Raw genomic sequence first — 12941 nt, forward strand, 5'->3', positions numbered from 1 at the left:
TTTTGAAACTGTGTCATTGGCTTTGATACTCCTGATTGGTTAGAGGCAAGGTACCCTGCCCTCTGTCCAGTACCCTGCCCTCTGTCCAGTATCCTGCCCTCTGCCCAGTACCCTGCCCTCCGCCCAGTATCCTGCCCTCTGCCCAGTATCGTACTCTCCCCCTCAGTCACTGTCACTAGCCAGCTACCTCTGAGTTCTCTACCCTGCACCTTAGGGACTACTGCCCTATGTACAGTGCCTTGCGAAAGTATTCGGCCCCCTTGAACTTTGCGACCTTTTGCCACATTTCAGGCTTCAAACATAAAGATATAAAACTGTATTTTTTTGTGAAGAATCAACAACAAGTGGGACACAATCATGAAGTGGAACGACATTTATTGGATATTTCAAACTTTTTTAACAAATCAAAAACGGAAAAATTGGGCGTGCAAAATTATTCAGCCCCCTTAAGTTAATACTTTGTAGCGCCACCTTTTGCTGCGATTACAGCTGTAAGTCGCTTGGGGTATGTCTCTATCAGTTTTGCACATCGAGAGACTGCAATTTTTTCCCATTCCTCCTTGCAAAACAGCTCGAGCTCAGTGAGGTTGGATGGAGAGCATTTGTGAACAGCAGTTTTCAGTTCTTTCCACAGATTCTCGATTGGATTCAGGTCTGGACTTTGACTTGGCCATTCTAACACCTGGATATGTTTATTTTTGAACCATTCCATTGTAGATGTTGCTTTATGTTTTGGATCATTGTCTTGTTGGAAGACAAATCTCCGTCCCAGTCTCAGGTCTTTTGCAGACTCCATCAGGTTTTCTTCCAGAATGGTCCTGTATTTGGCTCCATCCATCTTCCCATCAATTTTAACCATCTTCCCTGTCCCTGTTGAAGAAAAGCAGGCCCAAACCATGATGCTGCCACCACCATGTTTGACAGTGGGGATGGTGTGTTCAGCTGTGTTGCTTTTACGCCAAACATAACGTTTTGCATTGTTACCAAAAAGTTCAATTTTGGTTTCATCTGACCAGAGCACCTTCTTCCACATGTTTGGTGTGTCTCCCAGGTGGCTTGTGGCAAACTTTAAACAACACTTTTTATGGATATCTTTAAGAAATGGCTTTCTTCTTGCCACTCTTCCATAAAGGCCAGATTTGTGCAATATACAACTGATTGTTGTCCTATGGACAGAGTCTCCCACCTCAGCTGTAGATCTCTGCAGTTCATCCAGAGTGATCATGGGCCTCTTGGTTGCATCTCTGATCAGTCTTCTCCTTGTATGAGCTGAAAGTTTAGAGGGACGGCCAGGTCTTGGTAGATTTGCAGTGGTCTGATACTCCTTCCATTTCAATATTATCGCTTGCACAGTGCTCCTTGGGATGTTTAAAGCTTGGGAAATATTTTTGTATCCAAATCCGGCTTTAAACTTCTTCACAAAAGTATCTCGGACCTGCCTGGTGTGTTCCTTGTTCTTCATGATGCTCTCTGCGCTTTTAACGGACCTCTGAGACTATCACAGTGCAGGTGCATTTATACGGAGACTTGATTACACACAGGTGGATTGTATTTATCATCATTAGTCATTTAGGTCAACATTGGATCATTCAGAGATCCTCACTGAACTTCTGGAGAGAGTTTGCTGCACTGAAAGTAAAGGGGCTGAATAATTTTGCACGCCCAATTTTTCAGTTTTTGATTTGTTAAAAAAGTTTGAAATATCCAATAAATGTCGTTCCACTTCATGATTGTGTTCCACTTGTTGTTGATTCTTCACAAAAAAATACAGTTTTATATCTTTATGTTTGAAGCCTGAAATGTGGCAAAAGGTCGCAAAGTTCAAGGGGGCCGAATACTTTCGCAAGGCACTGTACATAGAAATTGAACACAGGTCACTTTAATAATGTTTACATACTATTTATATATCTGCTGCTGTGCTAAATGTTAGATCATAAAACATTTTATGATTGTGTTCTTGTTGACATTTACTGCATTGATTGATAGGAACATAAGCATTTCAATACACACGCCATAACACCTGCTAAACTGTGTACACAACTAATACAAATGGATTTGATTTGAATAGATTCATCAATAGGTTCATCAATAGATTCATCAATAGGTTCATCAATAGGTTCATCAATAGGTTCATCAATAGATTCATCAATAGGTTCATCAATAGATTCATCAATAGGTTCATCAATAGGTTCATCAATAGGTTCATCAATAGATTCATCAATAGGTTCATCAATTGATTCGTCAATAGGTTCATCAATAGATTCGCCAATAGGTTCATCAATAGGTTCATCAATAGGTTAATCAATAGGTTCATCAATAGATTCGTCAATAGGTTCATTAATAGGTTCATCAATAGGTTCATCAATAGGTTCATCAATAGATTCGTCAATAGGTTCATCAATAGGTTCATCAATAGGTTCGTCAATAGGTTCATCAATAGGTTCATCAATAGATTAATCAATAGGTTCATCAATAGATTCGTCAATAGGTTCATCAATAGATTCGTCAATAGGTTCATCAATAAATTCGTCAATATGTTCATCAATAGGTTCATCAATAGATTCGTCAATAGGTTCATCAATAGATTCATCAACATATTTGTCAATAGGTTCATCAATAGATTCGTCAATAGGTTCATCAATAGATTCGTCAATAGATTCATCAATAGATTCATCAATAGGTTCATCAATAGGTTCATCAATAGGTTCATCAATAGATTCGTCAATAGGTTCATCAATAGATTTGTCAATAGATTCGTCAATAGGTTCATCAATAGGTTCATCAATAGATTCGTCAATAGGTTCATCAATAGATTTGTCAATAGGTTCATCAATAGGTTCATCAATAGATTCATCAATAGGTTCATCAATAGATTCGTCAATAGGTTCATCAATAGATTCGTCAATAGGTTCATCAATAGGTTCATCAATAGGTTCATCAATAGGTTCATCAATAGGTTCATCAATAGATTCGTCAATAGGTTCATTAATAGGTTCATCAATAGGTTCATCAATAGGTTCATCAATAGATTCGTCAATAGGTTCATCAATAGGTTCGTCAATAGGTTCATCAATAGGTTCATCAATAGATTCATCAATAGGTTCATCAATAGATTCGTCAATAGGTTCATCAATAGATTCGTCAATAGGTTCATCAATAAATTCGTCAATATGTTCATCAATAGGTTCATCAATAGATTCGTCAATAGGTTCATCAATAGATTCATCAACATATTTGTCAATAGGTTCATCAATAGATTCGTCAATAGGTTCATCAATAGATTCGTCAATAGATTCATCAATAGATTCATCAATAGGTTCATCAATAGGTTCATCAATAGGTTCATCAATAGATTCGTCAATAGGTTCATCAATAGATTTGTCAATAGATTCGTCAATAGGTTCATCAATAGGTTCATCAATAGATTCGTCAATAGGTTCATCAATAGATTTGTCAATAGGTTCATCAATAGATTCGTTAATAGGTTCATCAATAGATTTGTCAATAGGTTCATCAATAGATTCATCAACATATTTGTCAATAGGTTCATCAATAGATTCGTCAATAGGTTCATCAATAGATTCGTCAATAGATTCATCAATAGATTCATTAATAGGTTCATCAATAGGTTCATCAATAGGTTCATCAATAGATTCGTCAATAGGTTCATCAATAGATTTGTCAATAGATTCGTCAATAGGTTCATCAATAGGTTCATCAATAGATTCGTCAATAGGTTCATCAATAGATTTGTCAATAGGTTCATCAATATATTCATCAATAGGTTCATCAATAGATTCGTCAATAGGTTCGTCAATAGATTCATCAATAGATTCATCAATAGATTCATCAATAGATTCGTCAATAGGTTCATCAATAGATTCATCAACATATTTGTCAATAGGTTCATCAATAGATTCGTCAATAGGTTCATCAATAGATTCGTCAATAGATTCATCAATAGATTCATCAATAGGTTCATCAATAGGTTCATCAATAGGTTCATCAATAGATTTGTCAATAGATTCGTCAATAGGTTCATCAATAGGTTCATCAATAGATTCGTCAATAGGTTCATCAATAGATTTGTCAATAGGTTCATCAATAGATTCGTCAATAGGTTCATCAATAGATTTGTCAATAGGTTCATCAATAGATTCATCAACATATTTGTCAATAGGTTCATCAATAGATTCGTCAATAGGTTCATCAATAGATTCGTCAATAGATTCATCAATAGATTCATTAATAGGTTCATCAATAGGTTCATCAATAGGTTCATCAATAGATTCGTCAATAGGTTCATCAATAGATTTGTCAATAGGTTCGTCAATAGGTTCATCAATAGGTTCATCAATAGATTCGTCAATAGGTTCATCAATAGATTTGTCAATAGGTTCATCAATAGATTCATCAATAGATTCATCAATAGATTCATCAATAGGTTCATCAATAGGTTCATCAATAGGTTCATCAATAGGTTCATCAATAGATTCGTCAATAGGTTCATCAATAGGTTCATCAATAGGTTCATCAATAGGTTCATCAATAGGTTCATCAATAGATTCGTCAATAGGTTCATTAATAGGTTCATCAATAGGTTCATCAATAGGTTCATCAATAGATTCGTCAATAGGTTCATCAATAGGTTCGTCAATAGGTTCATCAATAGGTTCATCAATAGATTCATCAATAGGTTCATCAATAGATTCGTCAATAGGTTCATCAATAGATTCGTCAATAGGTTCATCAATAAATTCGTCAATATGTTCATCAATAGGTTCATCAATAGATTCGTCAATAGGTTCATCAATAGATTCATCAACATATTTGTCAATAGGTTCATCAATAGATTCGTCAATAGGTTCATCAATAGATTCGTCAATAGATTCATCAATAGATTCATCAATAGGTTCATCAATAGGTTCATCAATAGGTTCATCAATAGATTCGTCAATAGGTTCATCAATAGATTTGTCAATAGATTCGTCAATAGGTTCATCAATAGGTTCATCAATAGATTCGTCAATAGGTTCATCAATAGATTTGTCAATAGGTTCATCAATAGATTCGTTAATAGGTTCATCAATAGATTTGTCAATAGGTTCATCAATAGATTCATCAACATATTTGTCAATAGGTTCATCAATAGATTCGTCAATAGGTTCATCAATAGATTCGTCAATAGATTCATCAATAGATTCATTAATAGGTTCATCAATAGGTTCATCAATAGGTTCATCAATAGATTCGTCAATAGGTTCATCAATAGATTTGTCAATAGATTCGTCAATAGGTTCATCAATAGGTTCATCAATAGATTCGTCAATAGGTTCATCAATAGATTTGTCAATAGGTTCATCAATAGATTCATCAATAGGTTCATCAATAGATTCGTCAATAGGTTCGTCAATAGATTCATCAATAGATTCATCAATAGATTCATCAATAGATTCGTCAATAGGTTCATCAATAGATTCATCAACATATTTGTCAATAGGTTCATCAATAGATTCGTCAATAGGTTCATCAATAGATTCGTCAATAGATTCATCAATAGATTCATCAATAGGTTCATCAATAGGTTCATCAATAGGTTCATCAATAGATTTGTCAATAGATTCGTCAATAGGTTCATCAATAGGTTCATCAATAGATTCGTCAATAGGTTCATCAATAGATTTGTCAATAGGTTCATCAATAGATTCGTCAATAGGTTCATCAATAGATTTGTCAATAGGTTCATCAATAGATTCATCAACATATTTGTCAATAGGTTCATCAATAGATTCGTCAATAGGTTCATCAATAGATTCGTCAATAGATTCATCAATAGATTCATTAATAGGTTCATCAATAGGTTCATCAATAGGTTCATCAATAGATTCGTCAATAGGTTCATCAATAGATTTGTCAATAGGTTCGTCAATAGGTTCATCAATAGGTTCATCAATAGATTCGTCAATAGGTTCATCAATAGATTTGTCAATAGGTTCATCAATAGATTCATCAATAGATTCATCAATAGATTCATCAATAGGTTCATCAATAGGTTCATCAATAGGTTCATCAATAGGTTCATCAATAGATTAATCAATAGGTTCATCAATAGGTTCATCAATAGATTAATCAATAGGTTCATCAATAGGTTCATATACAATACCGCTCAAAAGTTTTAGAACACCTTCGCATTCAAGGGTTTTTCTTTATTTTTACTATTTTCTACATTGTAGAATAATAGTGAAGACATCAAAACTATGAAATAACACATATGGAATCATGTAGTAACCAAAAAAGTGTTAAACAAATCAAAATATATTTTATATTTGAGATTCTTCAAATAGCCACCCTTTGCCTTGATGACAGCTTTGCACACTCTTGGCATTGTTGAAGACCTTACAGTCTCCACTATGGTTTATGAGTCATGTTGAAGTCCTTACAGTCTCCACTATGGTTTATGAGTCATGTTGAATACCTTACAGACTCCACTATGGTTTATGAGTCATGTTGAAGACCTTACAGTCTCCACTATGGTTCATGAGTCATGTTGAAGTCCTTACAGTCTCCACTATGGTTTATGAGTCATGTTGAAGACCTTACAGTCTCCACTTACGAGGACAAAGAGTATTCCAAATCATGATATACTCCATATATTTCATCAAGATGATGTTTTAAACGTGAGTGAACCAGCTAAGATGAGCCATACCTAATGGTATGCACTGCATACCACCCACCGCTTATCCCTCAATCTCAAAATTCCCAGTTCAGCATAGCAATGTCCACAAGTAGGTGTTAGTACATTTATCCTCCCCCCTCTCTTTCTTCACCCTCATCCATCCCCTCCACTTCCCTTGTTATCTGCCTCCGTCTCCTCCCCTCCTCTCTTTCATAACCGAAACCCTGCTCTTACTCACTCCCCCGCATCACTCACCTCCAAGGAATCTTTAAAACCTTCCTTCTCTGGATCACTCTGTTCTCCCCTCTCCTTCCTGAATACCTCTCTCTCTCTCTCTGTGTCTCTCTCTCCCTCTCCCTCTCTCTCTCTCTCTCTCTCTCTCTCTCTCTCTCTCTCTCTCTCTCTCTCTCTCTCTCTCTCTCTCTCTCTCTCTCTCTCTCTCTCTCGTTCTCTCTCTGCTTTATAAATTATATCCTTGTCAATATCTTCTTTCTCATGAAAACAAACAGATATCATATTAATTTACATATGGTAGCCTATGAATGAATCAAACAGCAAAAGGGTTGAAGTCAAGTTAAGCGTGCAGAGAGACACCTACAGCTCTTTGCAGTTGACGTCATACAACGGTGTCCACTTGTTCTGCTGGTGCGGCTGCCATTTTATACACTGATAGTTAGGGTCCAGGTAGGAGTTATCAGCATCCGCCATCAAACCTGGGCCAGAAACAATGTCTACTGCGTAAGGGGGAAACACAAGATCACATGTTAATCTGCACAATAATAGCATGAGCTGATGTACACCCAACAATGTTTGTAGGTGCTGACTAACAGAGAGAAAAATACAGTGCCTTGCGAAAGTATTCGGCCCCCTTGAACTTTGCGACCTTTTGCCACATTTCAGGCTTCAAACATAAAGATATAAAACTGTATTTTTTTGTGAAGAATCAACAACAAGTGGGACACAATCATGAAGTGGAACGACATTTATTGGATATTTCAAACTTTTTTAACAAATCAAAAACTGAAAAATTGGGCGTGCAAAATTATTCAGCCCCCTTAAGTTAATACTTTGTAGGGCCACCTTTTGCTGGGATTACAGCTGTAAGTCGCTTGGGGTATGTCTCTATCAGTTTTGCACATCGAGAGACTGAAATGTTTTCCCATTCCTCCTTGCAAAACAGCTCGAGCTCAGTGAGGTTGGATGGAGAGCATTTGTGAACAGCAGTTTTCAGTTCTTTCCACAGATTCTCGATTGGATTCAGGTCTGGATTTTGACTTGGCCATTCTAACACCTGGATATGTTTATTTTTGAACCATTCCATTGTAGATTTTGCTTTATGTTTTGGATCATTGTCTTGTTGGAAGACAAATCTCCGTCCCAGTCTCAGGTCTTTTGCAGACTCCATCAGGTTTTCTTCCAGAATGGTCCTGTATTTGGCTCCATCCATCTTCCCATCAATTTTAACCATCTTCCCTGTCCCTGCTGAAGAAAAGCAGGCCCAAACCATGATGCTGCCACCACCATGTTTGACAGTGGGGATGGTGTGTTCAGCTGTGTTGCTTTTACGCCAAATATAACGTTTTGCATTGTTGCCAAAAAGTTCAATTTTGGTTTCATCTGACCAGAGCACCTTCTTCCACATGTTTGGTGTGTCTCCCAGGTGGCTTGTGGCAAACTTTAAACGACACTTTTTATGGATATCTTTAAGAAATGGCTTTCTTCTTGCCACTCTTCCATAAAGGCCAGATTTGTGCAATATACGACTGATTGTTGTCCTATGGACAGAGTCTCCCACCTCAGCTGTAGATCTCTGCAGTTCATCCAGAGTGATCATGGGCCTCTTGGCTGCATCTCTGATCAGTCTTCTCCTTGTTTGAGCTGAAAGTTTAGAGGGACGGCCAGGTCTTGGTAGATTTGCAGTGGTCTGATACTCCTTCCATTTCAATATTATCGCTTGCACAGTGCTCCTTGGGATGTTTAAAGCTTGGGAAATCTTTTTGTATCCAAATCCGGCTTTAAACTTCTTCACAACAGTATCTCGGACCTGCCTGGTGTGTTCCTTGTTCTTCATGATGCTCTCTGCGCTTTTAACGGACCTCTGAGACTATCACAGTGCAGGTGCATTTATACGGAGACTTGATTACACACAGGTGGATTGTATTTATCATCATTAGTCATTTAGGTCAACACTGGATCATTCAGAGATCCTCACTGAACTTCTGGAGAGAGTTTGCTGCACTGAAAGTAAAGGGGCTGAATAATTTTGCACGGCCAATTTTCAGTTTTTGATTTGTTAAAAGAGTTTGAAATACCCAATAAATGTCGTTCCACTTCATGATTGTGTTCCACTTGTTGTTGATTCTTCACAAAAAAATACAGTTTTATATCTTTATGTTTGAAGCCTGAAATGTGGCAAAAGGTCGCAAAGTTCAAGGGGGCCGAATACTTTCGCAAGGCACTGTATATATATCAAAAATAGAAAGTCACACAATCGATATACTGTAATGGGTGTCATGATGGTTATGATGGTTATGATGTCATGATGTCATGATGTCATGATGTCATGATGGTTATGATGGTTATGATGTCATGATGTCTCTGATGGTCATGATGTCATGATGTTATGATGGTTCTGATGGTCATGGTGTCATTATGGTTATGATGGTTATGTTGGTTATGATGTCATGATGGTTATGATGAGTATGATGGTTATGATGGTCATGATGTCATGATGGTTATGATGGTTATGATGTCATGATGTCATGATGTCATGATGGTTATGATGGTTATGATGGTTATGATGGTTATGATGTCATGATGTCATGATGTCATGATGGTTATGATGGTTATGATGTCATGATGTCATGATGTCATGATGGTTATGATGGTTATGATGTCATGATGTCATGATGTCATGATGGTTATGATGTCATGATGTCTCTGATGGTCATGATGTCATGATGTTATGATGGTTCTGATGGTCATGGTGTCATTATGGTTATGATGGTTATGTTGGTTATGATGTCATGATGGTTATGATGAGTATGATGGTTATGATGTTATGATGTCATGATGGTTATGATGGTTATGATGTCATGATGTCATGATTGTTATAATGGTTATGATGGTTATAATGGTTATGATGTTATAATGGTTATAATGGTTATGATGTTATGATGTTATAATGGTTATAATGTTATGATGTCATGATGGTTATAATGTTATGATGGTCATGATGGTTATAATGGTAATAATGGTTATGATGTTATGATGGTTATAATGGTTATGGTGGTTATAATGGTTATAATGGTTATGATGTTATGATGGTTATAATGGTTATGATGGTTATGATGTTATGATGGTTATGCTGGTTATGATGGTTATAATGGTTATGATGTTATGATGTTTATAATGGTTATGCTGTTATGATGTTTATAATGGTTATGATGGTTATAATGGTTATGATGTCATGATGGTTATGATGTCATGATGTCATGATGTCATGATGGTCATGAAGTCATGATATCATGATGGTTATGATGTCATGATATCATGATGGTTATGATGTCATGATGTTGTCATGTTATAATGGTTATGATGGTTATAATGGTTATGCTGTTATGATGGTTATGATGTTATAATGGTTATGATGTTATGATGTCATGATGGTTATGATGTCATGATGGTTATGATGGTTATGATGTTATGATGTCATAATGGTTATAATGGTTATGATGTTATGATGGTTATAATGGTTATGATGTTATGATGGTTATGATGGTTATGATGTTATGCTGGTTATGATGGCTATAATGGTTATGATGTCATGATGTCATGATGTTATGATGTCATGATGGTTATGCTTACTAATTACATTGTTATGAGCATTCATAGACTGTGTGACTTTCTTCTTTAATTCCCAATATGTTGCCAAGGCAACAGAACAGGGAAAAGTGGAGGGAGGCCACTGTGGCCTGATGTTTCAGAAGACCAGTTGTTTTATACCTAAAGGTGTATTTTTTGGATTAATGTGCGAGCGTATGCATATGACAGTATGTTTGGATATAAGAATGGGGTAATGGGGGAAAGTGAGAAGGAAAGAGAGAGAGAGAGAGAGAGAGAGAGAGAGAGAGAGACAGACAAAATAAGACCGTCAGAGAGAGACAGAGAGAAAGAAAGAGAGAGAGAGACAGACAAAGATATGCCTGCCTACCTGGCTCTTGTTTGATGATACCTGTGAGGATCTGAGAGTTCAGGGTGCTGTCAGGACCGTCAGCATGCTTCCTCTTCTTCGCCTGGTGGACTGCTATCCCACTGTAAACACACACATAAACACAAACACATGTTCGGAACGTAATCATTGTCATCCAGAGATCAAGATTGATTTATCAACTGAAACACGAGATGGAGGGCACCCCTCTCTGGTCTACCAGAAAACCATTCATCTCTTTCTCTCCTGATCACACCTTCCCTCTCCTACAGCTGACATTCCTCCATCTATTCCCCCATCTATTCCTCCATCCATTCCTCCCTCCATTAATCCCTCCGTTCCTCCCTCCATTCCTCCCTCCATTAATCCCTCCATTAATCCCTCCATTCCTCCCTCCATTCCTCCCTCCATTCCTCCCTCCATTAATCCCTCCATTCCTCAATCCATTCCTCTCTCCATTCCTCTCTCCATTCCTCAATCCATTCCTCCCTCCATTCCTCCCTCCATTCCTCCCTCCATTAATCCCTCCATCTATTCCTCCTATATACAGTATCTATAGTATCTACGGTATCTACAGTATCTACAGTAGCTATGGTGTCTACAATATCTACAGTATCTACAGTATCTATAGTATCTACGGTATCTACAGTATGTACAGTATCTATGGTGTCTACAATATCTACAGTATCTACAGTATCTATTGTATCTACGGTATCTACGGTATGTACAGTATCTATGATGTCTACAATATATACAGTATCTACAGTAGCTATGGTATCTAAAGTATCTACAGTATCAAGAGTATCTATAGTATTTACTGTATCTCAATATGAACAGTATCTATAGTATTTACAGTATCTATAGTTTCTCAGTATCTATAGTATCTAAAGTGTCTATAGTATCTCAGTATCTACCGTATCTATAGTAGCTTCAATTTCTGCGGAATCTACAGTATCTCAGTATCTATAGAATCTACAGTAGCTATACAATCTATGGTATCTACGGTATCTATAGTATCTATAGTATCTCAGTATTTACAGTATCTATAGTATCTACAGTATCTCAGTATCTATAGTATCTACTGTATTTACAGTATCTATGGTATCTACGGTATCTATAGTATCTATAGTATCTCAGTATATACAGTATCTACAGTATCTACAGTATCTACAGTATCTATAATATTTATAGTATATCAGTATCTACAGTATTTACAGTATCTCAATATCTACAGAATCTAAATATCTACAGAACCTACAGTATCCCAGTACCTACGGTATCTAGAGTATCTATATTATCTACAGTATCTACAGTATCTATAATATTTATAGTTTATCAGTATCTACAGTATTTACAGTATCTACAGCATTTACAGTATCTACAGTATTTACAGTATCTACAGTATCTATAGTATTTACAGTATCTATAGTATCTATAGTATTTACAGTATCTATAGTATTTACAGTATCTATAGTATTTACAGTATCTACAGTATCTATAGTATTTACAGTATCTATATTATCTATAGTATCTACAGTATCTACAGTATCTACAGTAACTTTAGTAACTACAGTATCTACCGTAACTATAGTATCTATAGTATATCAGTATCTATAGTATATCAGTATCTATAGTATTTACAGTATCTATAGTATCTACAGTATCTATAGTATTTACAGTATCTATAGTATCTATATTATCTGTAGTATCTACAGTATATCAGTATCTACAGTATCTACAGTATTTATAGCAATTACACTATCTATAGTATCTAAATTATCCATAGTATCTAGAGTATCTACAGTATTTACAGTATATCAGTATCTACAGTATCTATAGTATTTACCGTATAGATAGTATCTATATTATCTATATTATCTACAGTATCTACAGTATCTCAGTATCTATAGTATCTCAGTGTCTATAGTATCTACAGTATTTATAGTATCTATAGTATCTCAGTATCTACAGTATCTACAGTATCTCAATATCTACAGAATCTAAATATCTACAGAACCTACAGTATCCCAGTACCTACGGTATCTAGAGTATCTA

General features: G+C 36.1%; 1 protein-coding gene across 1 annotated transcript in view; it reads right to left on the reverse strand.

Moving 5' to 3' along the window:
- The window catches only part of LOC139378631 (myelin regulatory factor-like), a 34808-nt gene extending 23607 nt beyond the window's left edge, over nt 1-11201 (reverse strand). Inside the window, exons 1-3 of the mRNA XM_071120980.1 lie at nt 11143-11201; nt 10890-10990; nt 7275-7410 (exon numbers count right to left, since the gene is read on the reverse strand). Coding sequence (XP_070977081.1) covers nt 7275-7410; nt 10890-10990; nt 11143-11201 — 296 coding nt within the window. The remainder of the gene's footprint in view (nt 1-7274; nt 7411-10889; nt 10991-11142) is intronic.
- Nucleotides 11202-12941: the final 1740 nt, after the last annotated feature.

Source organism: Oncorhynchus clarkii, chromosome 2 (assembly GCF_045791955.1).
Source record: "Oncorhynchus clarkii lewisi isolate Uvic-CL-2024 chromosome 2, UVic_Ocla_1.0, whole genome shotgun sequence".
Lineage (NCBI taxonomy): Eukaryota > Metazoa > Chordata > Actinopteri > Salmoniformes > Salmonidae > Oncorhynchus > Oncorhynchus clarkii.